Source organism: Zonotrichia albicollis, chromosome Z (assembly GCF_047830755.1).
Source record: "Zonotrichia albicollis isolate bZonAlb1 chromosome Z, bZonAlb1.hap1, whole genome shotgun sequence".
In the NCBI taxonomy this organism is placed as follows: Eukaryota; Metazoa; Chordata; class Aves; order Passeriformes; family Passerellidae; genus Zonotrichia; species Zonotrichia albicollis.
In genome coordinates, this window is record NC_133860.1 from 1435369 (window position 1) to 1463223 (window position 27855).

At 36.6% G+C, this 27855-nt stretch overlaps 1 protein-coding gene across 6 annotated transcripts in view; it reads right to left on the bottom strand.

Annotated features, from left to right (window-relative positions):
- Nucleotides 1-27855, bottom strand: part of APC (APC regulator of WNT signaling pathway) — a 94929-nt gene that overhangs the window by 13116 nt on the left and 53958 nt on the right. For 5 of the 6 annotated variants that reach the window (XM_026797723.2, XM_014272392.3, XM_014272393.3 and 2 more), the window contains 11 exons: nt 26035-26143; nt 24379-24492; nt 19130-19213; nt 12502-12606; nt 8799-8921; nt 5943-6321; nt 4709-4804; nt 4008-4147; nt 2911-2988; nt 926-1042; nt 71-285 (listed from right to left, as the gene is read on the bottom strand). In XM_026797723.2, coding sequence (XP_026653524.2) covers nt 71-285; nt 926-1042; nt 2911-2988; nt 4008-4147; nt 4709-4804; nt 5943-6321; nt 8799-8921; nt 12502-12606; nt 19130-19213; nt 24379-24492; nt 26035-26143 — 1560 coding nt within the window. The remainder of the gene's footprint in view (nt 1-70; nt 286-925; nt 1043-2910; nt 2989-4007; nt 4148-4708; nt 4805-5942; nt 6322-8798; nt 8922-12501; nt 12607-19129; nt 19214-24378; nt 24493-26034; nt 26144-27855) is intronic. The other variant, XM_074533060.1, reaches the window with a different exon arrangement.

The window sequence follows — 27855 nt, forward strand, 5'->3', positions numbered from 1 at the left end:
GGCTTGGTCATAGAAACTATCTAATAAATATACATGTGGAACTACTAAAAATCGTCAGAAGTGTACCCACCTATGGTCCTCATTAGTAGCAATTAGGCTAGAAACATTTCTTAGTATTCCTCCTCCACTTTCTATGATGGCTAAAGTGTTTGTTTGGCTCCGGTATGTCAGTGTGCCAACCAGAAATGCAAGAGCACCATCAACAGCACATATGTCAGCTTTGTTCCCGGTGCAGTGAGCTGACAAATTCCATAAGGCACTCAGAACGCTTTTCAGGGTGGATTCCTAGGAAAACAGCAACATGACAGGAGAAGTTTTCAGCTATTGACCTTAAGCTCTCAGAAACACATTAAGTTAGCTTCAAGGAGCTGTGTACACTCCAATTCTGCTTTCTGGGGTGGTAAGGTGCAGGCAGCAGTGCACATGTATTTTGTTTACTTTGCTCCTTCCTTCAGCCATGGATTTGATACTGCCTGCCTCAGAGGTATCAGAAATACATGCCTCAATACTTGTTTGCTGCTACAATGATAGAAGGGCTTGAAGACCACTTGGCAGCAGTCTCTGGGATGGAATATACTCTCATCTACACACCAAAGAAGTCGTAGATGCCTACTAATTAACTGAAAAGAGCTTTTATTAAATGACAAAATTATAAAAAAGACTATTTTAACAGCACAGCTCATGAAACTGAAAAGCAAAAGCAGTCAACCCTCATAAATAATATCAACACTAGTTTTGAGGTGACATTGCTCCATTGTGGTCTGCTGCTATGTTAAATCAAACTCTTCTTCCAGAAAAATTACCTGAGCCACATCAACTGTTTCAGCAACTGCTGTTATTAAAAATGGTCAATGGTCATATTAGTGTTTTGTGTGAAAAAAATGCAATCTCTCAAAAATTCAATTTAATAACTTATAGAAGATACCTTTTTAACTTCTAAAGCACATTCCATCAATGCTTTCACACTTCCAACTTCTCTTAGAGTCTTTTTACTGTTTACATCTGCTCGCCAGGACAAGTTCCTCAATACACTTGCAATGACCTGCAAAATGAGAAAGAAAAGTAACATATTTCAAGATAGGAATGTTTTTAGCAGGTTATCAGACTTTCCTCCTGGACTTATCAAATGCTATGTTAATTAACAGTGGTCATGTTCAATTACTGAACTAATATTTGCTAACATCTGCTTTTTGTTGTATTGTCTGCTAGACTGGTCTAACGTTTCAGCATCAAGTTTGATCAAAGCTACTGGCTTTTGTGTGTTGGTACTTAAAACAGAGATTGGAAGTCAGGTTCCCTGCTTCTCTATTCTTATGTCTGTTTAGAGTTATATCATCTCAAAGGAGAGATTTATATAATATTTTTTTCACTTTTTTCACTTAGAACAATACCACTTGCCTGTCTCTCATATGGTATGATTATTTTGATGTTTATAAAGCTCTTTAAAGTATTTTTAAAATACATTCTGCCTTTTACAAGCAGAATAGCTATCTCCAGAAGATGTCCTGGTACTTGGCAGCAGTTAGACTGAGATAGGTTGTCACTGTAGTGGGCAGTCATTACACATTCAACTCCATCCCTTCATGAGCAGCTGTAAGCATGCATATCCCTCATGAAATTAATTTGATAGAAAACTTTTGCTTATGGGTGTTCTCATTGTCACAGAAGTGCATAAACTTTTCAGGTTATGTCGTGAATGCTCCCTTGCTCACCCCCACAGTGGAGCACAGACAGCCATGGCACATGGAAGGGCCTGGGAACACCCAGCCCTGGCTGCTCCCAAGGAGCCACCAGACCTTCAGAGCCCACCTCAACACAGGAGCCCAAAGCCAGGTGGGAACTGTGCCCTGTCCAGGCTCTTCCCAGAACTCTCCCAGGGAACCCATCACCCTGTGGCACGGCTGTGACACTCAGGGGAGTCAAAGGGAGACGCTCTCCACCCATTTTGGACAGAGGGGATGTGGGACACTGTGGGATCCAGGGGAAGAGCACTCTGGAACTGTAGAACACTTATTGCAGGATGGCAGGACCCAAAGGTTTCAAATGCAGGAAAACAGATGGATTGAGGTGATCTTTCAGCACAGGAAAGGACAGGGGACAGAAAGGCACAGTGACGTCTGAACAGCTGATTGGCTGATATAGTTGTGTGGACATGCCTTTTGAGTACACTGATCCCATTTATAACTTGTTCTGAGTGGAGAACTTCCTGCTCTGTGTGTGTGTGGTGTCTAGGTGCCAGTGGCTGGAGACATCCCAGAGGTCAGAGGGCCCATGGGGCTGTGACTCTCTTTTCAAGAATACTCAATACCTGTCCTAATAGCACATCACGGTGTTTATCCAAGAATTTCTATTGTAATTCTAATATTTTCCTCAATTGTAACTAGCGAGCTCCTCCTGTTAAGGAGAGAATATTCTGTTAACAGCATTTTAAGAGATAAGGTCAATTTTATTTAAAATTGCTCTTATGTCTGATGATTCAGTCAGGCTGCAAGGAAAAGGGCAGTTTTATTTTAAAGAATTGTTCCACTTTGTATGCAATAAGCATTAGTTAAAGTTGACTGTAATTTAATATTCAGTAATTTTACACAAGTTCCAACAGTTCTGCTCTCTCAGCTCTGAGGATTACCCTAAGCACTTCCTAAAGGCTTTATTTCAGGCTGTTTTCCTTACACAGGACCCATTAGACCAGACAGTAACAGATCAGAGTAATAAGAAAAGATTTGCAGCCCATGCATTATGATTTACAAAAAACCAAACCACAAAAAAAGCCAGAACGTGATCCCACAGATAAGAATATTTTACAAGAAGAATGTACTTCCTAATTAATGAAATAAGTATGAGAAAAAGTTTACGTCAAAGTTAAGGCAGATAAGACAATAAAAGAAGTATTTTATCTCAAAAGAGCATTACCTGTTGTAAGTCTTCACTTTCAGATTTCAGCTGGGCTACAAGAGCTCTCATGCAGCCCTTCATGGAACATAATGTAGCCTGTTAGGAATCAGGAGAAAAAAGAAAGTGAGTAGTATTAAATAGCAGGTTAGATGGCTGCTTCTGCACAATGTTTTGATATTTTAAGCAAATCATATCTATGTTCAATAAAAACTTAGCAAATATCTTGTCAACAATAAATACTTGGTTTACAACTACTACAAAATTTCAGCACAGCTATCAGTTTAAGTACATAAGTGGCAAAATTGTGCTAAAATCTTGTATTTTTTACAGCACTTCAAGGACGTGATCTTGATCTTTACTGCCTTAGAAGCCTTCTTTCCTTTGCACCAGATAAAAACCACTGTGAGCTAGCAATGTGTTGTTACCTACTACCTAGTGAGAGAACAAATCCTGAGTTCTCTGAAGTCTGTTATTTCCATTTACTGCTGAAATGTCTTCCCTCTAGAGCAGAAGGGTAGGTCTTCAGTATTGAGTTTTTTTAAGATACACAGACTGGCAAATCTATTGGAAGTTTCCAGTGTTTAAAAGAAATGTCCTTGTCAGAAATTAGGGGAACCAATTTTCTCTTATAATGATTGAAGTGGTGCCCAGTTTGATCCAGATACATTCCATATATTTAAAAGCAAGCTCTACCCTGAATTGAGGTTGGAAAAATTTCATTAGACAGCAATAGTATTGTTAAATAACTGAAAACTTCAGAAAACGACCCAATTACTACTGTACTTTAATTCAATATTCTCAGAAAGAATCAGTTACTATAAAATCACTGTGTGCTGTACTAACCTAGTTCTCATTAAAAAAGCAGGTCAATAGATAAAATCCTTGCTTTTAGTGACAAAAGTGATTTGAGAGCCAATACCATAGATATATGATGGAGCATCCTGTTTGTGGTGCTCTCTGTCAGCAACAGGATGGAATAGAGAGAGTATATGAACTCAACTGCTTTGAGTTTAAACTCAATATCCTATCCTGGAGATTTTAATCACCTGTGTTGAGAGCTGTAATTCAAACAGCTATGAACTGAAATTACTGCAAGTTTACAGTTCTGCTCTCACCTTGTTTGCCACATCTCCAAAAGTCAAGTTTGTCAGAGCCATGCCAGCATACCTCCTTAGGGTAACACTATAGTGATCATTTGTGAGTCCATACATTTCACAATCCACTTGCAGCAGTTCAGCAATGGCCTGCAAACCTCCTTTAAAAATATTCAGGTAAGAAAAAAAGTCATAGCCGTACTCTAATGTTGTACATACAGGACATATGTAGCAAGGAACAAATTGCATTTTATGCACAGAAGAAACCTCAAATGTCTGAAAACCACAATGCTCAGAAAGAGATATGAATTGCTAAAATTATAAACATGGAATTTATTGAACTAAAAAAATTCAGGCTGTCAAATAAGAACATATGCAGGATGAAAAAACCCCACTAAAACACAAATCAAAAAACCACCCATCCTGGAAAATAGTCTCAGTTTTAAGTCCAATACTTGTAAAATTGCAAATATTTCCACAATAATATTACTCTTCAGAAATTCACAATTCATGCCAGAAAAAGCAGTAACTGACATAATAATTTATCCACAGGGAAATGATGTAGTTAATTTCAACTCCTTTCACCACTTAGGGGGCAACAACTGACACAAACGAATTGCTGTTAATAGCTTAAATCGTTAGTAAAAAAAAGCCATATATGCAGTGACATGCACGAAGTTTCTAGCAATGGTTTCTAGCAAGCTTCTCAAGTTTGATCTTACCAAGCTCATTCATTGCATGTCTGTGTTCTTCATCAAATGAAAGTTTCATCAAAACACACACTGCAGGACAAATCTGATGATCCACTGGAGCAGGCACTGATCCAGAAACAGGTAACAATTAGTACCTTCCAGGTGATTTTGTCTAGATCATAAGTTCTCCAGAGCAAATCTAATCTTAAAAATAAACCAGCTGCAGTTTTGGTCAGGTCTGTATCTTCCCAGTAATCCATGAACACACAATTAGTTAAGAATATTACTAAAGAAAGTGTGTACTGTAAATATATTTGATGCTTGAAAACAAATTAGGGAGAATTCTGAATGTATGTGCTGAGCTAGAAACACGACTTGCAGTGCAAAAAATATTACCTTATTACTCTTAGAAATTAATAATATTTGTGAAACAAATCAATATGGTCAAATATTCTGGTGGCAATAAATAATACTCTGTTTCTTTGAGTGCTATATCCTTATGAATGGTTAATTAAAACTTCTGCTTCATAACCTAGAAGTTTTTAAGTTCATACTTTTGTGAGCTAGGTTCTGGATAATGCAGAAATGGCATTATTATGATACTATGATACAGCTTGTGCAGAGGCCACTTCTGCTGAATTGCATCAGGCAAAAGGCAGCCCTGATTTCAGTCACACACCTGCCACGGACACCTACAGGCTACACTCATGGGACGCCCTCAATTCAGAGGAGCAACAAAGGTAACTCGAAGCTTAAATCTATTTTTCTAACTGTTCCCTGAGAAAAATCCTATTAATTTACATTTCTCACATATAACATCATAAACAGCAGTTCATTTTGATAGATGGAGATTATTTAATTTGTTCTCTTTGCCCCTCTGCCAAATGGAAAGTGCTATCTCCTAAACATCTGCATGAAGAGCAATTTGGGACTGTTTATCCATAAAAATGTAAACTATAATGAGTATATATTCAATATTATTTTACAAATTACAAATACAAACCACTAGAATTACTATCTGTAAAGTACACCAAAGTCCAAGATTTAAATTCAAAAAGCTTCTAAATAGGGTATTGTATCTGTGACACATACTATTCCCCAACAGTAGCTGAACTTAAATAAAGGAGAAATGATGCACACACATATATGTATATAACAGAACTTGCATACATTCAACAAGAAGTCAGATTAAAGCCGTACTTTCTGTAAATTCACTCTTTTCAATATATCTTTGAAATGCTTTTATATGGCTTGCAGAACCTACTTGGGTTTTTGTCTTGGTCCATGCCTTGTTCATGTGCCTCCTGCCATTCCCAACACGTTTCACAGTAAGCACGGATCTGCTCCAAGAGATGGAGCACACGGATTTCCCGTCTGCCTCGCTTATCATCAGGCTGGGAGTGAATGATGTTGTGCAGCGCTGCGCTGGCTCTGGCACGGGCCTCTTTACTACCACGGGAGTTTCCTAACAACACAGAGTCCTTATCGTTGCCATGTAAAAGCTGGATGAGGAGAGGAAGACATCCAGACTGACGCATGGCTATGCAGCTGTCCTGGGAGCTAGACATTGCTAGCAATGTTCTTGACATGTCATCTTTATCATGAGTACCAAGCATTGATAACAATGAATACACCATTTCCACCTGCAGGTGAAATGATTTTAAAAATACAGTTACGTTTTAAAAACACATATCAAATTGAAACGAAACTTGAATGGTACATATGAGCAAAAAATCCCCTTATTTAATGGTGAAAAAAATTGTGCTGTTTAAATGTAATTAAATACTATTACTACTTCAGCATTCATAATCTTAATAAATTCCACTTAGTGGTTAAATGGCTGGAAGTGGGGCATAGCTGTGTGTAACTGTATTAATCTACAAAACCAATAGCAAAGACTTCCAGATTTCCATCATACAAAAAGGTTAAACAAATGTATAATTAAAGTGTTTCATTTTGGGCTACCAAAATACCTTCAAATTAAATCTTTCTTTAAAAAGGTATCCTCTGTGTGAATTCATTACACTTTATTTATAGTCTACATCATGCTGAAAAAACATCCATGTATTTTAAAGTTTTCATTTAAAATACCTCAAATTAACTGGTAATTTTTTGTTATGATCACTGACTTTTATATGAACCAGATTGTTTTGAGCAAGTGCAAAACTAAAGAGTTTAATACTTTTTCAAGTTTACAGGGATAAAAACAGTAAAGCAAACAAATGCTTATTTAGTATGTATAAAATATTGAGCATTTGTCTAATTAACTCATGCCATGAAAATCCAGAATTACCCATTTAACTTGGAGTAACCCACTTGTAAAAATTAAAAATAGTGATTTTTTTAGTGATTCCCTTGGCTTTTGTGTAATATTGTGGTCAAGGCACTATTTGTACTCCCACTCTTCAGTAACAGCTTTCAATCAAGAAATACATTTGATTCTTCTAGTCAACTTTTAACAGAATAACAGGATGTAGAGGATGATCTTAGATACTATCTAAAAACTCCAAACTTGTAAAGCCAAGATAAACAGGAACACTGAAAGTCAAAGCACCACATAAAGAAACTATCAAAGGAAATTATAAAGTAACAGCATGTGTATTTCTCTAGAATATAGTAAATAAGGAAGAAATAAGACTTGGAACCATTAGACAAATTTTCCTACTAATAATTAGATATTTGCACTGGTTGCCCTGTCAATGAATGATTTTATTTGGTGTCTTCAGTGACAATTCCAATGTGCCTGAAGATTAATACACATACCAAGTTTCAAAAAAAAAAAAAAAACAAAGAACATCAGCAGGCAGACTAAACAGCGAGTCTGGTAACATGGACTTCTCTAAACACTTACAGGGTTGCTGAGGCAATACAAATCTTAGAGTTTGTTAAAATGTATGGTTGCATGGCAAAACCCATTGAAATAGACTTCTATGACAGTCTAGCATCCCAGTTTGGAGATCCTGTCTTCCTCGTCTGGGAAACCCCAAATGTAGCATTTAAACAAAGCCTTTGATTCTTAAAGGAGAGTGAATTTAATTTGCTTCATGTGCATCTCTTTGTAAATGTTTCAACTGGCAGCTATAATACAGTGTTACTTGGCTTTGGAAGGCTAAGTTTTTGCCAGAGAATAAAGCTGAAGAAGCCACCAAATCAGGCCTCCAACTTGCAGCTGTAATGCAAGTTGTATTATAGGAAAAACAAACAAATCTATTTGTTTCTCTTGTTTACACTGACTGCCCACAGACTCATCTCTTTTTGCACCTGTAAATGTACTCCTTCATTTAGAATCTCTACCATTTTCCCTTTTAAAGCATTAATAATCTCCTACGCCAGAGTACACTCAGTTAAACCTATGACTTTGCCTGTATCCTTCCACACTCACTCCTCTTCCTGACTTCAGGGCTTTCCCACCGTTTGTAACTTTGTGGAGTTCTACAGTTTGCAGTGAAAACTGGCAGACAAACAGCTGTTATCAACTTCATTTAGGATGTGCATAAAGCGTAGGACTGAAATTACAACACTGTAACACTGTTTGTAGGCCCAAAATCATTAACACTATGCAAAATTAATAGGCCCACCATCCCAAAGAACTGTTCTTGGCACACCACCCACAGTATCCACACAGCTGCTGATTCCAGAGGCAGTATGAGATCAGTGGCTCATGAGTTTGCCCTTTTCTTCCCCTCTCTTTTCATGCTGCATATGTACTTTTTAGTGCAGTCTTCTATCTGCAGATGCTATGAAGGGCTATAAATTCATTTGGTCTGTTTAATTTCTTGGCAACTGGTGTCTGTTTTGTGGATTTGGACTCTGCAAAAGTATTTGAAGAAATGCTCTTAAAAAGGTTAATTTTCATCATGAATTATAAAGCAACATCACAAGGTTTTTTGATATCCCAGTAGCTTTTAGGAATTGCTTGTTCCTTACTGTAACAACTCTTAACTCATCATCAACAAGTTAGAAAAAAGATTTCTGTGCATGTATTTTCAAAGCTGAAAAAATATACTAAACTTTAACTTAATAAAAATTACTATGTATGGACAAGACTGTTCAGATAATATTAGTACTACTGGCAGAAACAATGAGGTTATTGTATTAGTAAAAATGTAGCATTAGCGACCTGTGGTTTGTAATCTTCGGTTACCTTGGTACCCAGATGACTTGTCAGTCTGCGAGGAACAGAATAGTTACTACTAGAGCTCATAACACTGGCTGTCTCATGGTCCACTCGAGCAGCAGAACCCTACAGATTTAAACAACAACTCATATAAAACAAAGTCTGAGGGACAGAACAACATTGAGTTTTAGCACTGGATGATGCAGTTGTGCCGACAGCAATGAACTGCCAACCTGCTTCTCTTAGGTCCTCTCTGCCCTGACACAACAGAGAGGTCACTGTTAACCTGGTTTTATTAACCTTTTTTCCTGAGATTCAGTCCCAATAGAACTGTATTTTCAACTGAATGGATTTAATTACTATTTTCACCAAGAAGAAGTAGATTTTGGAACAAACTGAATAAAACTTTGACAGAGTGAAAAAAACAGACTCCACTTTTATGTCAGATTTTGTAGTGCACTGGAGTAGTATCTGAGAACCCACCATCAAGAAGAGACTGCTCTGGGCAATGAGTAACTCTGCCTGAATTTGTTTATTTCAAAAGCAAAGCCTAAGTGGTGTAGTAAAAACTATTGAATAATGCTGACAATACTTGATGTAATTTTCCTAGAATCTAGGTATGCTCCTACCTGTATTAGCAAGACTCAATTATTAGCATCTTTGTCTTATTTTAATTAATTTCATGTATTTACATTTTTCCTTTTTCTGCGATTTTTTTATCCACTCAATATTCTTACTTTTTTATTTGCTGTTGTTTTCTATCTGTGATGTTTCCCTTACTATATCACTCTCTTCCCATCTGCTCTGGGAAATTAAAGATATATTTGTTTAGAGAACACTTCTAGTATCAATAACTATTTTCCTGAGGTAGTCACCTGTTTTCATTTGATCTTCTAAAAAAGCTAAAATCAGTTAAGGGAATTATTAGCCTAATTTGCAAAACATTTTCAAACTATGAGGATCAATGGATATAATTTTTTTCCTGTAAAAATAAGTAACACACTGAAGAAAATTCCATGGAAGACACTTTGAAATAATGTCTGTTTTTTCTATGTGATCCATAAAGAAAGGAAAATTTTGCAGTTCACAACATTTTAACAGCTCAACATGAAATTGAAAGAGACTTGTAAATACAAGGTAGGAGTAACTTAAAGAAGTGTTTGTATAAACAGAAAAGAATGTAGTTATATTGGAATATTTAAACACATTACATTATTACTAATTTCATTTACATATTTGAATCCAGAAAATGTAATACATGTTCCAGAAGTATTTTATGCTACAAGAGTATAACTGGAATTATTTATATTAACACTATTTATTCCCTTCTATATTTCCTATGTAAGCAAACACTTATTTTCTCTGTTGACTACAGGGAAAAAAATCAGAATTTAAAAGCATAGGAAGAAAATCACACTACATTTTCTCCATAATTCAGTTAAATAATGTTCAGTGCTATAGTGAAGTATATGGGAAATATTCCCATATACTTCACTATAGAATATGTGACGTATATGGGAATGAATTCCCGGAATTTTACACCCTGCAGTCCCTTCATATTTCCTCAGACTACATTCAGAGGATTACAGGTTCAACATAATGCACATACCAAAATTATCCATTAAGCTCAGTGTGATTGTTTCATGCAAAAAGGTAAAAAATGACACAAGTCTTGGGCACTATCTATTAAAATTCATCATGGTGCAGACAGAAAAGCAACCTCAGTTCAGGTAACCTATTCCCTCAGGGCCTGCTGCCTGCTCAGCTGAAGTGTAACTACATTTCTCACTGGCTTGTAAAGACCAATGCCAAGGAAGTAATGTCAGGTGAACAGTCATTTATCCAAGAAAATGGGAAATGACAAGGAAATGTTAGGTGGACCCTTCCTGTGTAGGACCTTCTTCAAAATCTTTTCCTGTCTACATCATCTTGTTTCTGGCTTTTATATTTCATTATCTTTCACTCATTGTTTTACCTTGCTATTTACCATGCCAGCTGAGTAATTGTCTCTGTTTTGTGACGTATTTTCTTAACAAGATGGACAATCTCAACAAATTCCTTTATAGAACTTCCAAAATGAAGCTATAAACAAAATTTTACTTCAGCAGGAAAGTAGTGAGTGCAATGGAAAAGAAAGCTGAAAGATGGTGCTGAAAAGGACACACTTGAAAAGTGAAAAATCCTGGATTCAATTAACACTCACTACAAAACCAATTAGAACAAAATAAATTGGTGAAAACTTTTTTTTTTTCACTCCACTGAATGGTGATTGCTCTAAGTATACTCAGCTGGTTTATCAAAAATAAATGTTATGTCCAATCCATTAAACCTTCTCTGTCTGGACTTGCACTGAAAGGAAATAATCCCCAGATGGCTGTTTTAAAACAGATACAGTGCCCTGGCTCTATCCCCCACCAGGAGGAAGGAATAGCCATGTTTTATATATTTTTACAAGGCAAAGGTCAAAATTGCACAAATCCTCAACATTAAGGCCTCAACTGAATTATGAACGGATCTTCCATTTGCATAAGTCTGCCAAGACATGTCAATCCCTTCTTCCTTCTTTCTCTGTAAAATACATTGTCCAGAAAAAACTCCTAATTCATTCTCTGAAGATGGATGATAGAGCAACAATGCATCAATTATTTAAGTACATTATGCTTTCATCCCAAAAGCAGCAGTGAACTATTTTCTTCCCACACAATAAAGCTGTCATAAGAATTAAGAGTCAGAACCACAATAAGATATAGATGATAGAATTTAATTCCAAATGGTGATCAAATGTATTTCAAAAGCAAAATTATGGGCTGTGCTTAACGTTTAATCAAGAGAAATATTCAAGCCGAACCACAAGTCTTACTGATAAATCTTCTACAAGACACTTTTGGAAATATTGAAATAATTTTACTTCCCTGGAGTAACAAAAACATCCTGTATATCAATTCAACCATTAAATCTGTAGTGTGAAGTTTTAAAAACCCAAATTACTAGTGGCAATGTCTAAGCTACAGTTGGAAATCATGAAAGAAAATAATCATGGTAAACAAATGAAAGTATTTTTAGCCAAAGAGAGTAGTAATAAATATTGATTTTAAAGGAAAAGTAAAGAATTTAATGTATACCTCAAAATATTCCACTAATGTATTTCAGTAATAAAAGGAGAAACAGCAATGGAAGATTATTTAGAAGCATTTAAATAACCCTTCAGCCAACTTTCAGGAGATTACCTCATTGATACTTCAGTTTCAAAGCTTTAGATAATACAGTATTGAAGAAACATTAATAATAAACCTGTCATTTGCTTTTCTTCTTTTTTTAAAATTCACCAGCATCTTAGTGGTAGTTTCTAAAATGAAAATTTGAACAATTTTCCATAATTTACTAGCACTTTTCATATTACCATTCACCTACAATGAAATACATTTCCTGTAGTCACTCTTGCCATCTCTTTCACACCATTAGGCTCATTAATCATTTAAACAAAAGAAAAATGCTCCCTGCATTACTGAATATTTATATGTCCCTTTATTCAAACACTTCCTTACAGTAAATACAATAAATTTCCCAGACATAGATGGAAAGAAGAAAAATATACTTTTTTTTTAAATGAGTAGGCATGCAAACACACTAAGTTAAATACCAGCATGTAAGCATTATACGTCTCAAATATTTAATTATATTAAAACAAGGAAAATACTCTACTTACCTGACCAGTACTGCTGGTTGCCACACTGATTTCTGCTGCTCCTTGACCTTCATTCTGCCTCTCTGTATCACGGGAACCTGCCTCATGCTTGCTTTGAGGTGCTCTCTGTTAATACAAGAGTTTATGAAATTACAAACAGAAATGAGGTACAATTTACCATTCAAAGCTTTCCTGGCTGTGAGCACATCAATACTGCATCCTCAGAAAGCCACTGAGCAGCACTTTGCATTTCATAACCCTGAGCCTCAGAAATTAACAGCCGAGACTAAGCGCCTTCAAAAACTGCGAGATGAAAGAGAACCATTTCCTCTGAGGATTACAGCCCTGCAAGACAAAGGATCTGCTGTGACACACAGCAGCACCATTTTCCACCAGCTGTGCTCACATCCCTATCAGAAATGTAACAGAATTGGAGCAAACAACTGTCTGCTCTGCTGGACACGTGATCCCTGCTTTTACTGGGGACCATGGCCAGCACTGTTCAATTAAGCTTCACGTTCAAAGATGAATAATTTCTGCTTGAACAGAAGGATATCTCTACTATAAGAATATTTCTAAATGTCAAGGACAAACAGTGCAGGAATTACCACTTTGACAGAAAAGAAATTTATACAGCCTGGTACTGATCCATCTAAAATTTTGCCAAAATAAATTTAACTGACATGGCAAGCTGGTACAGAGGTTTCAGTTCCTTTAGGAAAACTGATTTATACACATCTACATAAAAACTAAATTGGTCTTCCTGATGCTGATAGGCATTTAAATGAGCAGTTATGGAATATGTGAAGTATCAAACATCATCTATTAATAGGTTTAAAACATTTCAGATTTTCAGAAAGACATGAATAATCCATGGAAATGGCTGAAGTTTGGAGTTGAAAGCAATATTATTTTTTAAGTATTGCTTTTGTTGCCAAGCTTCATTTCACATACTGAAAGGATACTACCTAACAGACAACACAATCTTAATTAATTTGTTTAGCCACATATGGTATATGTCATCCAGTTTCTATGTGGCTCTGCAATGTTTTTGAGCTGCAGAGCCTAGCATGGCACAGTCTGCCTCATCTTGCTTTAAGGATATTTATCTCTGACTTTTAGCAATACCTCTCTTCAATGTGCACACCCTGAAACATCTTTGGATACTCTCAGTAATTAAATTCATACAGTATCACTGGCATAAATAACTCTGTTTTGTTCATCTAAGGCAGAGGAGTCTTACTTAACATTAAGCAGAATTTCAGAAATCACTAATCAGCATGTGAAGTAATTAATTTAGAGAAAAATTTAAAAGTGTAAATATAGTTTAACTAAATGAATAAGGTATGTAAAAAAGGCTATTATACAAACTAGTAATGTGAGGAAATTGGAAACAACTATAGGTTAAAAATTCCTTGACATTATACCTTCACTTACAGAAAATAAGTAAGCCACAAAGCAAATCTCAAAGTATTTTAGCACACATAGTGTTACTTCTTTCTAAAATCTGATATAATTTTTCACCCTCTCTGTCACTGTGTATAAAATGAAACTGCTATTGATGCTCATACAGTAACTGAAGAAATTGTGGTTCTCAGTACAAGAGTGTGGCACTCAGTCAAGATCAGGCCTTGCTGTACATGAGGTGAATTCAGTATAATGCTGAATTCCTCTCTCACAACACACTTCAATCTTGAATAAAATGTAATTATGAGTTTGACAAAATCAAGACAGATTTCTCCAGTCACTAAATGACTGCAAAGCACGAAGAAAGTAGTACTGGACATGCCAGTAATAGAGGTGAAAATCTGAACGGTTCATTAGCAGGGCTCTGATCCACTGGGTCACCTGAGAGGAAGTACTACTCCTCTTCCAAGAACACTCCTGGGGGTTGGGACAGGGTGGTGAAAATGGAGTGTATCTATTAAATAGTTCTGCTGCATCCACAGCACAGACACAGAGATATTTCATTCCCTGACAAGAAAAGTTTCTGCTTTCCTTTAACACTTTCTGCTTCTACTAACAAACATTTGTTTTCTACAAGCTATTTAAGAATGAGATGCTTTCCCATTTCCCCGAAGCACTCTCAAGAATATGCCAATACAAAATGTAGTAAACGCACAAATTAATTTGCAAGGCAGTTTTTAACAGTTACTAGCAGGGTTTATCAGATTTGAAATGCAGAATGTGCTCACAATGTACAAACCCATTACTGTCACATGAGTTATCAGCTGGACTTGAACATCCAATCTGTGAATTCTTAGTGAAGACTCCCTACCACTTCAGCCACTGAAGTCATTTGAAGTGAACTGTTCTCTTAATGCAGATTGGCACAAAGGAGTTAATAACAACACAGGCAGCAGAAAGCAGGTTATTAGTTGAAAATGGAGTATTTATATAAATATGTACTATATTATTATAATGTATAACATGTTAAAACATATTTATTTATAACACATGAAAATAGCCCATATCCATGCAGATGGATAATGTAAATATATTTTTGTATAGATACAGTTTTACTGTAAATGAATTAATATTCATCTGACAGACTGCAGATTAATGGTTAGAAAGGCAATATAACCACTGAAAGAAAGTATGTCCCTCCTTCATGGTGCCTTTTAACGCTGAACACAGGACCTGTGGAAGAAAATACAGAAGCCACCAACCACATCAGCAAAGAACAGCATGTGAACAGCAGCAGGCTCTCTAAACCCTACGTGAGGCACAGCTGCCAGAGAATGGCACACAGGTCCCCTGGGTTAACCTGTTTTGAAACATGACTTTTGAGGAGGACTAAGGTGGCTCTGTAACCCCTGCCATTGCTGAATTTTGGCATCAGACCATAAAAGTCAGTTTGACAGAGTTCTCCTGTTTGCTCTTGCAGCAAAATTGTGGGAGACTGCATGTGCTGATTACAGGGACATGGAGCTACTCCTTCCATTGCATTTGCCGCAATGTTCTAAATGCTTCTGATGTCAACGAGAATTATAATTATCAGTTATTAATTTCCATGTATTTATTAGTAAAAATTATAAACTCTAACTAGCACAGTAGACCTTGACTATTTCTGCTAAGAAACCCAATTACAAATAATTTTACCTAACGTTTTGTAAACCTGAGATGCTGACACATATATTCATTAGGAATTGCCATTACTCCATATTAAACACAATAGACATACATGTATAAATAAGAGATATATGAGAAAATGGAAAATGCAACAAAAGAAACTGTAAGAAATAATTTTGCTATGGTTGATTCGAAGACCAAGAAGACCAAAAAGAAAGTCTTGTGAGAAAAATGATTGAGAATGCTCATGTCCATCACAGTATAAAACCTGCTGAGCATAATTTCAGGAAGAAAAAAAACCTCTATATTTTATCTACAGCAACACTGCCTAATGGAAGTATTTTCAAGTTACAGATATTATGAAAGAAGGGCTTGTACAACTACTGCCAAAAATTTCCTTTTTCCTTTTAAATAATTTCATATTGTACCCAAGAGCTGAAAATTCTTTCTGGACACGTCTAGAATAATTTTTCTACAATCATTCATGAGACTTAGCAATTTGCCAAACCCTAAAAATGTGATAAAATGTGTGTGAGAATTTTCTCTGCTCATTGGTTCCCAAAAGCTGATTTTATGCCACAGCATTATATTTGGTCTTACCCTTCAAGATATATTGCACTTGGGCTCCACAGTGACTGGCATCACCACAGGGCCTACTGTATCAGCAGACAAGCCGTGATATTTATTATTGTTACCAGATCTTTATAACAGAAGGAGCACATTCAATTTGGTTACTGGCACCAAAAACCAGGAAATAAACTCTCCAACCAATTTACCAGCTCAGAAAGCCAATATTTCTTTATTACCAGTGCTGAATGTATGGGGAATTCTGCTCAGAGCATGCTCAGTAACAGACTAACAGACCAGCGTATATTCCAGAAACAAATACATATTCATCACATTTCCTGAATACATGCATATATTCTAATTATTTTCATGGACTTATCTGGGTACAGTTCAGACCTTCTGATGAATCTTTTCTCCTTGAGAGTACCTCAAATATGTGATCATGCCATAGTGTACTTCTCTTATCATTCTTTGCTGTCACACACAATCCTTGTTCTCAAAACTAATGTATCAGCTAATACATAATAATTACTGATATAAGTAAATAAGGAAGCATTAGTTGGAACATAACTTATTAGTCACAGATGTAGGGAGTTAACACAAGTCTGTGCTAATCTCTGGCATTTGTACTAAGCACTGAACGGTACAAAACTAAGCATTAACCACAAACACAGGGATCAAACATATTGTGCTAAGGTTAAAAGAATTTGCCAGCTTTTTCCCACTACTGTATAGACTTCTTCTTTAAAAAAATATACTTGCTCAGTATCAGGCACTGGATAAAAATATAAAAAATGTCTCATGTTTGTATTTTTCAGTTATATGGACTTTGCAGTGTTACTGCACCACCAGACAATTTCAGATGTAGCTGTTCTCTGTAGGAGATGGTCATCACTCAGAAATGACTAAAACACACTGTAAAGTATTAGGGTGTGTCTAGCGACTGCCTCCTTTACCACCATCAGCATGCTAGTAAGTCTGTCCTAAAACATGAACTATGCAACCTGATACCCAAACATTTCCCAGATAAGACACAACATGCAAAAATTTCAATATATCAGACCTTTAGTGTATGAGGCAGCCAAATAATTTGGCAGGAGTGAAAAACTATGACAAAACCTTTTTTCCATAGTTGCATCTCAATGCTGTTTGAGTCTCTGAGTTCAAGTTCAAAAAACTGTCTTTCTTTTTTAACCAGAGTAAAAGATAAACACTGTCTGACTATATGGGGCAAAAGTATCTGCTGAGAGGGTGGTCAACCAGGCAGTGAGAGCATTACACTAGAAATAACAGGGGACAGAAGGTAGGGCTGGCAAGCAGGAGCCCTGGCTGGTGGGAACACAAGGGCAATGCACACAGCTGAGATAAGGGCACGTCCTTGAGCACAGGCATGCAAGGAAGAACAACATGCAGCACAGCTGCCTTGCTGGGAACACTCCCAGGCCTGCGCTGGGCAATGGGCACGGCCGGGTGCTGCTCTCTGGCACGTCCATGCACTGCTGCTCAGGGAGCAAGCAGGAGGTGAGGGACAGGCATGTGGACTGAAAACTGCTGGAATAGCTAGCAATCAGGAGGGTGCAATCAGTAGCACAAAGTACAGCTGGAAGCAAACTGAGTCCAATACTGTCCAACATCTGCATGCTGGGACACGGTGCACTCTCCTCAAGCTGGAGAAACTGTTACAGCACAGCATTCAGCTGCCTTCCAAAGGGGCCTGGATGGGTGGCTAGAATGGGCTGAGGGGAAGCTCAAGCTGCTCAAGAAGGGGAGTACAATGTCCTGCATCTGTGAGGGAACAACCCCAGGCACCAGCACAGGCAGGAGATGTCCAGCTGGGAAGCACCTGGAGGTCCTGCTGCGCCATCCTTTCAAAGGCCTTGTGGCAAAAATTCCAACACTGTCCTCTGCTGCAGGGAGGGGCATATTGCCAGCAGGGCCAGGGAGGTGGCCCTTCCTCTCCCCTCAGCATCCAAAGTCCTGTTCAGGTCTGCCCAGCACAATAAAGCTGGATTTATGATTGATTCACTGAAACAAGTCCTCTGCAGGGTTCAGCAGTCCTTAAGGGTCCTGAGCATCTCTCACACACAGACAGGCTCAGAGAACTGAGCCTGTTCAGCTGGAGAAAAACAAGGCTCAGGGAGATCTTGTCAATATCTATAAACACCCGGACTGACTGATATCAATAGCCCAGGCAACTTTAATTTCACACACTACGGTCTGCATCACTTATAAGAATTTATTTCCCTCCAATCATGGAACTATGAAACAAGTGGAAAATTTCCATTTACAAAATGGAAAAATATACATCCTTTAGTGATCCAAATGATGCTCTGAGCTTTTTCTGTAGTTATTTTGGGTGAAGGCAAGTCATAAAATATTCATGTCAAACACACAATTTAATTTACCAGTACAAGAAATGGAGTTGACATTCTAAGTGAATTTCCATGACAGCAGTTCTCGCTAATGGCAATTACTGCTATGGACTTTGTAATTTACAGGAAACATCCTGCATTTCTTAATACAGAGCCCTGTACTTAAACACTAAAATATACCAGGCTTCTATAATGAAGTCTGACAGAAGCTCTATTCATCCTTTTTTTACATTTTATCTCCTTCAAAAGACAAACAAACCATGAAGGTGCTTATCACAGATTCATAATTACAAAGGCATGTACAATTGATTGTTTTAATTATTTCTAAAACCAGGACTCAGCCTCAATAAGCACATTGCATATTGACATTTTCAGTGAAATTTCAAGCTAAACTTTTAACTTACAGTCCTCATACTACTGTGGATAGAAGCTCCACAGTAGTACAAGTACTAATCCAAGTATTCCATCCTCAGTTCATTAGAAACAGAGCAAGTAACAGTCCAAGAATATTGACTACCTGATTGTGACATCAACAGCTGATGGGAATAATTCTGCCTACCAGTTTATTAAAATATTTTGGGTTTTTTAGAGAAAAAACACATCCCACAATAAAAAAAGGCAAGTTATTGCTCACTAACCTCCGCTTCAGCTGCTTGTGATTGCAGGAGCTGACGTATACGAAGAATGTCCTTCTCGATTTGTTGAATTCTGGCCACTCTTGCCTGAAATGAATGGATTTTCACATTTAATTTTGTTCAAAAACTCCTTTTACTTACTGTACAGAATGACAGCATGAAAAGTTCTTGGCAAATACTGCTGACTACAAAAAAACCTACTTTAGTAGGTACAAGCAGAGGTACTACATGCGTTCCTTGTAATGAAAACAAGCATGGGAATAGTTGGGGTTCTAATAACATTGAATACTCATTTGGATGTAATAGGCTGTCACACAGAACAAATTTAGGTATTTAAAAATGCTCCTCTTAACTTGTACAATATTCCTGTTTCTGAAACTGACATTTTATGCAGATCTTTGGCAAATTACTTTACTTTCACCTCTAGTATCAGAATTTTACTTCCCTTTTAGTGATCTCAGAGATATTTTTATTTGCAGAGAGTCTTGGAAGGTACGAGACCCTGACAGATTTTTATTACATTCAGTTGCTATACTGATTTGAGAATTTTGCTTATGCCCAACCTTGGATGATTCTCTGCTCCTACAAATCTCAAAAAATTTAACAGGCTAAGTATATATATCTATATATAAAAAAATCTACATACTGCTTCTTTGGTTTATCTGAGATTTTACAGACATCTCTGAATCAGTCTTTTACAGGCATTTTGCTACACATTTCCCACTGCACCCATTCTATGGTAAGAACAGGGAATGTTAAGAGACTCCAAATGTAATAGGATACATGTACTCTACACAAACTGTAGTGAAGAACAGGATGCATTATCAGTCTGTAAAACAGTCAGTGTATAACCTTGATAATTTAATAAATTCCCATAATTTGACTTTAAATGTGGGCAGAAGACCAAACTGATTAAACAGTATTTTTTTTTGGTGCCATGGATAGATTGATAAAATAGACATATTGTTGAAAAAAATTCTAATGCCTTTATTTGATTAACATTTACAGTGCTATACTAGAAAAGCAATCTAGCAGACACTGCAAAGATCAGCATTATAACCAACCTTATTTGACATGTTTATAATCTGCAAATGGAAATAAGATGAACTTTCAAAAGGTGCTAATGCCAGAAGATGCACATGCAATAGAAACACAATGCTATCTAGAAAATTTAGAAAAATAAAATGTAACCACAAAATATGAATTACTGAAACACACATCAGAAGCAGATGAGGGGAAAACACCATAAGCATCAACATTCAGCAGAGCTAGAAAGGTATAACTTTAAGCTATACATTGGATTTGATTTTGTAAAGCAAAGAATTGGAAAATACATAAAAGCTTCAGCACAGAGGCAAACAGATAATTTATCCCACCCTTTGCTCCTAGTTCAAGAAATTTTTAAGTATTAGAAAGATAATAGAAAAATATTTCTGGGAATATCTATATTGGTGACATGATGCATGACTAACAAAATACATCTCTCATTGTCCTTAATAATGACTTGAATTTCATAGAATTATAGAGTAGTCAGGGTTGGAAGGGACCTTGGAAGGTCATCCACTCAAAACTCTCTGCCAAGGACAGGAACATCTTCAAGTAAATCATGTTGCTGAAAGCCCTGTCTGACCTTGAATGTTTCCGGGATGGGGCCCCTGCTGCCCCTTGGCAACCTTTTCCAGTGTTTCACCACTCCCACCGTAGAATATTTCTATCTTGCATCTAATATGAATCAACTCTCCATTAATTTTAAGCCATTACCTCTTCTCCCATCACTATTCCCTGCTAATAAGTTTCTTACAGATCCCCTTTCAAGCACTCAAAAGACACAGGTCTCCCCAAAATTTCCCATAAATCAAGTTTCTTTTTGTGTAACCAGCAATGTAGCCAATAAAGGGCATCGAGAATATCTGAGTATCTTTATATATGCACCTAAACAAAGGAAAAAAATGTTGTGCAGATGAAACCAATTAACTACTACATGATTTGCCAAGTATTACTGAGTCCTCCAAAGGGACAGGAATTCTATCCACCCTTTCCAATTTCAGTCCAGAGATTTAAACACCAGATCATACTTCTAATTAACTTTTTTCTAGTACAGGGAAACTGGGGAGTTCCACTAACCAGGACTGTACTTTGTGCCAAAAACTGCAGAACAGAAAAAAGGGATGCATTTCTTGCCACAAAGGGGTGAAGCCTAATGGCAAATGGGCAAAACAATGGAACAAGCAACAATGTTTTTAACTTTAGAATCAACCTGAGAAATACCACCTTTGATTTCTATTTGTTCATACTACATTCCCATTTATTATTGTATTTACTTGTAATTTTTATAAACATAAAATAGTTGCAGAAAGTAACTTTACATTTGAAGTTACACATGATTTGGTTTTCACTGCCCCAGTAACATGTCTAACAAAGCAAAAATAAAATTCCTCCACACTCACAGTGAGAGAAAAATAATCACTATATAAAAAGTAAAAACAGGGAATAACGTTTTGTTTTTAAAATGTTGTCTGCCTTTTTTGTTTGTTTGGGGTTTTTTTCCAAAATAAACATATATAATAGACAAATGCATTAATGGCTTGGCATATATACAAGATCACCATATAAATATAACAGTGCTGAAATGTTTATCTGTGTGAAACTCCGGGATCTAAATTTTCTTGTATCTTTAGTGTTCTGCTGTTTTAGCAAACTTTTAGAGATCTTGGAATAAATTCTTATAAGAATGGTAATTTAACATAAGATTTTAAGGAACTCTTAACCTCAAAAAAATTAGATCCTTTTTGTTCTGGCTTGAAAACTAAATTCTATGTGAACATGAATTCAGTCTTAGAATTGAAGTATTTTAAAATATATCTTACAGAAATTAAGTTTGCTTCTACTTATAACTAAATATATTGGCTACTTGCCAACTATTGGTTGCTACAGTAGCAACCTTTGAACAAATAAAAAAAGTAAAAATAAAACATCGTTAAGAATGCTTTTTTCCTTTTTTTCAAGTAAGCACTACTATGTGAAATTACTGGCATCAGAGAATAGTTACAAGTTTACAAATTAGTATAAATCATTAAACTAGCTGAAATAAACTGCCAACAACCTTCTTTTTCATCTTTCTGAACAACTGCTGGGCAAGTACTTGTGAACAATTTTCATAGAAGACATCAACAGTGAGCTGCTGTGAGTTAAGTTGCTTCAGAAGGAAACAAAGCCAAGTCATGCCACACTAAAAATGGGAGAAAGCCATTGTTTCAAGGCTCACGAGAAAGGGCAGCCACAGAAAAGTGCAGTGACTACCTGGGCAACTGCAGGTTACCAGCTCCCTCACAGAACAATCTCTGGGACTCAATTCAGAGATGTCTGCAATGCCAGTCTTTATGTAGCTGAAATATTCCCTCCCTTCAGCCTACATTTTGCATAGTATTATATATCCCTATCAATTTGGGTGGAAAGAAAATATGGAGCGGAAAGAAAATGGTAAAACTACTAAGTTGAATATCCTTGCCAAATACAGAAGCTTCATTTTGCAAATTTAAAGATCACAGTGAAACCACATAGAAATTGCTCTTAGGTATTTGTACATCAGTGAGCTTCTACACATTTTTGGCACTGGTCCTTGGCAGAATGAAACAAAGGGGAATTACCAGTTAAATTCACAAGAAGCACATGTAGAAGTAGTTACTTTGTATTCAATAGTCTATATATAATCACAATAGGCACTGTAATTTCTGCAAGTGTGTAAGTGTTACACACATACAGAGAGACAGTGAAACAGCTGTGACAGACCCCATGTCAAACATTAATTCAGAAACCCATAAAATGTTTCAACATCATCTTGGCAGCATTCTTCTCCCCACCAAATTTAAAACCCCCAACAATCACAGAAGAAGCAAATGCATGGTCAGCTTGATAACTTCCATACAGTGATAAAACTACAGCAAGTTGCGTGTCTGAATAATTTCTTTTGATCCCTGCCTGACTGCATTTAGAATGCTGCCATCAGCAGCCTAGCCTGTTTAGCTTATTTCTATTTAGCTTAATTCACCTTCCTCTCACTTAAGCCTGTTAACAGCAGTAGAAGTTTCCCGGGAGTTTTGCTGTCCAGGATCTTCACCTGGGACAGGCTGACACAAAGTGCACAGCTGAAACTGTGGAGGGCATCACCCCTGCTGATAAACCTTGGTAACTGCCTTACAGCTCCCAGATCAGAGCCAGCGACTCCCCAAACACACTGAACCTGTGCCTGCCTGAGAACATCAGCACAGACAAACCCTGCACGGCCCTGCACACACAACCCAACAGCTGCAGGGTATCTCTTTGGCTAAATACTTCCAACTGTAGGAATTTTTGGAGAAGTCCTACTAGATTACTCACTTTAAAGTTTAAAGCAACTATACTGATTACCTCTTGTAATTAGAACAGCTGCTTTACCTTAAATGTAAAACCAAATTAGAAATGCTTCTCATGTAGCAAAATTTTGTGTTGAGTCAACCTAGTGAGGGAGATAGAGCCTAAGAAGACTTTGCACTGAAAAAACTGATTATCGTCATTCACCAAAAAACCCTAAATCTTACTAAGTTGGTTACTCAGTATGTCTAGAAATAAATGCTAATAAATAATTCAAATTGTTTTCCTACTATGGAGGATTCTTTTTTATAACCAGCAACCAACTGATTATTTAATTTACGATTTGCACATGACTGCATTCTAATTTATACTTCCAAATGTGTGGGCCATGTGGTTAGATATGTACATATCCTCATCATGAATGCAAAACAACTCCTGGTGAGAACAAACAACTTCCAGATAAGTATGTGAATTACATTTTACTTGAACATCTTGTGATACATCTTTTCTGGCTAAGGAAAATTAAGAACAGTAGCTGGATTTTATCCCAGACATAGAAGCATGAAGAAACCCAGCAAAAAGATGCAAAATTAAGCAGCTGCAAATACACTGGCTTTTCTAAAGCTAAAATGATAGTAAATTGTAAGGAAATTATCATTAAAAAGTATTTTCTCTTGGATAAATTGTTTACATCTGCTGAATAAAAAGGATTATTTACAACAGGCAGATGAGGGTACTTTTTGCTGAGTAATTATTTCCTATGTCCTGATTCCTAGTTGTATATTTGAAAGGCTAACTAAGTGCTGTGTTTACACACAGTTTAAAGGTACAATTACCAATAATTTAATAAATATGCAGGAAAACCTTTTCCCTTGCTTTTAATGGTGAAAGACAAACTCTACCTGGGCTCGCTTCTCCATGTCCTGACAAGTGCCCAGTTGCTCCTCCATTGCAGCTCTGATTTGCCTGGCCTCGTACTCCAGCTGCCTTCTGGTCATATCTGTTTGCAAGGAGAACTGAAACAAGAGTACAGGGAAGGCATTTTAGCAAATAACATTGATGTAACCAATGTATTTCTCAGAACAAAAGGCAGAACTATTACTTTTCTACAACAAATTTCATAAACAAACAAAACACAGTAATACATTCTTAAAATATGACTGCATTATGAAAAACAAGTACACAACAATGTTCAACCAGCAGACTATACCTGAGTTTTGTCAAATGACTAAATATAATAAATAAGCATTGAGAAAGTATAATTGCTCACAGGAACATCTGGCTGCTACCAACAAAACTGTGATGTGTGCCATCTGAATTGGCATTTTCAAAAATATTCAGATGTATTAAGCTACTGCACATAGTGGTGGTATTCATACAGCTGCTATTTACATTATTTCTAACTACCCTGGTGAAAGAGCACAAGTGTTAAACCCAAGAGCAGCAATACAGCCTAAGGGACTTTTGAACTAAAAGAAATTTCAAGGCAGGAGCAAAGCTCTTCACTGGCTTTGGACAATCACTCAGTCTGAAAATAAATGAGTTTCCAAGAGCAGTCTTTCCAGAAGACTTCACCAAGGTCAATTCAGAAAAATCAAAACAAGACAATCATCTGCAAGGACCAAATGGGACCTGTCATTTTGCTGTGTCTGGCCTAAGTAGTAATGGATATAAATTGCCACAAAAGACCTTTAGTGTAGATGTTAAGTAATGCATTCTAATCCTAAGAGTAGCTAAGTGAATTCATTATCTATGGAACAGAGGAGACAACTTAAAAACCTATGACAAAGTGACACAGAAACAGCTGACTGTGCTTTGAGAATGGGTTGCAGTTCCTCAAAATCTTTTTCAGGCCTTCTCCCTTGGTTCTGGTGCTCTGCTAAGCTCAGCCATGACGCAGTGTTACTTCTGCCCACTGAAGAAGTGTTTCTGCTGTCTCTTTCCATTTCCAGAAGGTTGACTGATCCTTCATCAGGTGTGACTCTCTCAACCACACCTTCCCAACTCTATGTGTGAAGGATGCACTGCAGATACATCCATGTTGCTGACATCTAACAGGAAATCTTGCATTATGTGGGATATCAGACATTTTTATTATCTCAGATAACAGTGACTTGACTATAAATAGTTTGGAGGTGCCAAGGTAAAAGCTTACAGCAAACACCTGCTATAGAATCACTTTACTGATTGTTATAAAAAACAGCTCTTGTGCACGTTGTCATATGCTAATATTATTCTCAAAACTAGAAAAATCCATCAAATAAAAGAACAGGGAAGAAGAGAGTTAAGGAAGTGTACTGACATGCGATTAATTTGTCACAATGACGTCTTAATGTTGCTGTCTTTTCACTGACATTTATACTGACATGTATGAATTTTGATGTGTAAAATTCTATATGAAATGCATTATTTAGGCTCAGTTATCATTACGTACTGAATGAAAAAAATTTGGAACTAAAGTGATAGTAGAGAATGCCACCAAATTAATAAAATACAAACAGCATCTAAACAGAGACTGTAGCATGAGACACCTCACCAAGCACTCAGAAGGTACTTACATTTTCAGTAAGGGGAAGACTATCAATTCTTTTAGTCAGGTTCTGAAGCTGGGCGTAATACCAGTCCTTTTCTTTCTCTTCCTTCTCAAGTTCCGCAAGCAGCAGAGATCTATTAAAACAGAAGGAGGAAGTTTCTCACCATTAACACCTCATTTCCATGTGGAAGTTTGAAGATGGCACTAAGGAGCCATTTGAGCCCAGTTCCCTGGCCCTGGCTAATCAACCTATGCACTCCTCTGTGCTAAGCATTTCAGGTCCTCATCTATGAGAGAGAAAAATATACATATTTCTCAAAAAAACCCACTTCAAAATCCAAAGCTAAGAGACATTTTGTGAAAGCAAAACCAGTTATTCGTGGTGTGTAAACCTGTACCCTGCTTCTTTCAAAAATATATTTTGCATAGTGCAAACATTTAAGAAAAGGTCTGTCAAAGAAACATGTACAACCCTCAATCCTGAATTACTGAATCGAGAATCTTCACCTTTGCACTGTCCTTTTACTCATTTTGTCACCTATAGCAAAACTATGGGTAAAGCACACAAACCAAGCCATTTCTGTGAGTGTCTAAAATATTTTAAACCAGTATTTTCCAGCAAATGTTATAGACAAGATACGTTTGCAGCTGTAAGAAACTTTATTTTAAATGGTTATCATAAGCACTCTGCATACCTGAGTAATAACTGGGAAAGACAAAATGAGTAATATATGCAGACTATCAGGGAAAAACATATTAAAAATTTCACATGCTACTTTATCAACACTTCATGAACTGAATTTTATATAATTCTAAGTCTTATGAATATAGTAAAATAATGCTCATGTCTACAATACTCCTCAAAATAGATACTAAATTTTTTTAGCAAAATCTGTCTAGTAGGAATAAACAGAAAGCACTCTATTTAAAATACAAATTTATTATTTTCTTTCTAATGCTTTCTGTGAGTATTGTTCTTCCTTCTGATGTTTTAATATTGCTCATTAACAGAAATTGCAAAAACCAACACTTAGCCAGAAGACAGAAAGTTGCATACAAGTTTGCCCAGTATTATTTCCCATCCCTTAACTTTTGCATCCCTCTCTGGCTGCGGCAGTTCTGAGCAAGAGCATATGAACCTTTATAAAGCACACAAATACATTAATTATTAAATAATTACTGTAAATCATTAAGGAACAATTACACAGCATACAACAAAAGTACAAATTTCCCCTGACTATTATGATAATGCATCACAGGCATTATTTGAGATGGTAATCCATCTTCCACACAAAACAAAGAAGAAAGAATTTTAAAATTTGTATTTAAAAGAATCTGTTTGACTTATTTCCTGCTTTAAAAATATTTCAAGCTAATTTTGATGATTTACATTTATTCCATATCCTATACAAGTGTCTTGGCCTGCCCTGCAAATGGAAAATTAAATGAGAGGATTCCTCCCCTTCAATTGGAGACTGGAAAACCATACACATCTAGGAGTGCTAAATGTTTGTAAACATGAACAAAATTACATAAATTTCCAGACTTGATCCAATAGTCATGTTGAAACAGTTTTGTTTTAAGGATGCCAAGGTTTACAATAGAAATTATTGAAAAGAAGTAACAATTACCATAATTTGGCAGGTAACTGGAGCAGTATCACAGGACAGCTGTAATTCTTCAGTCACAAGGATGTGGCTGGCAGAAATTCCTAAAGTCCTTTAGACAGACTGAAGGCAAAACTAATAGATGGTGCTTGGGAAAAGTTCATTGAGAAAGCTTTTTTTGCCTCCCACCTGCCCATTCTCTTGCCACACAGCCCTAATCTCCGGACAGAGTGGAATTC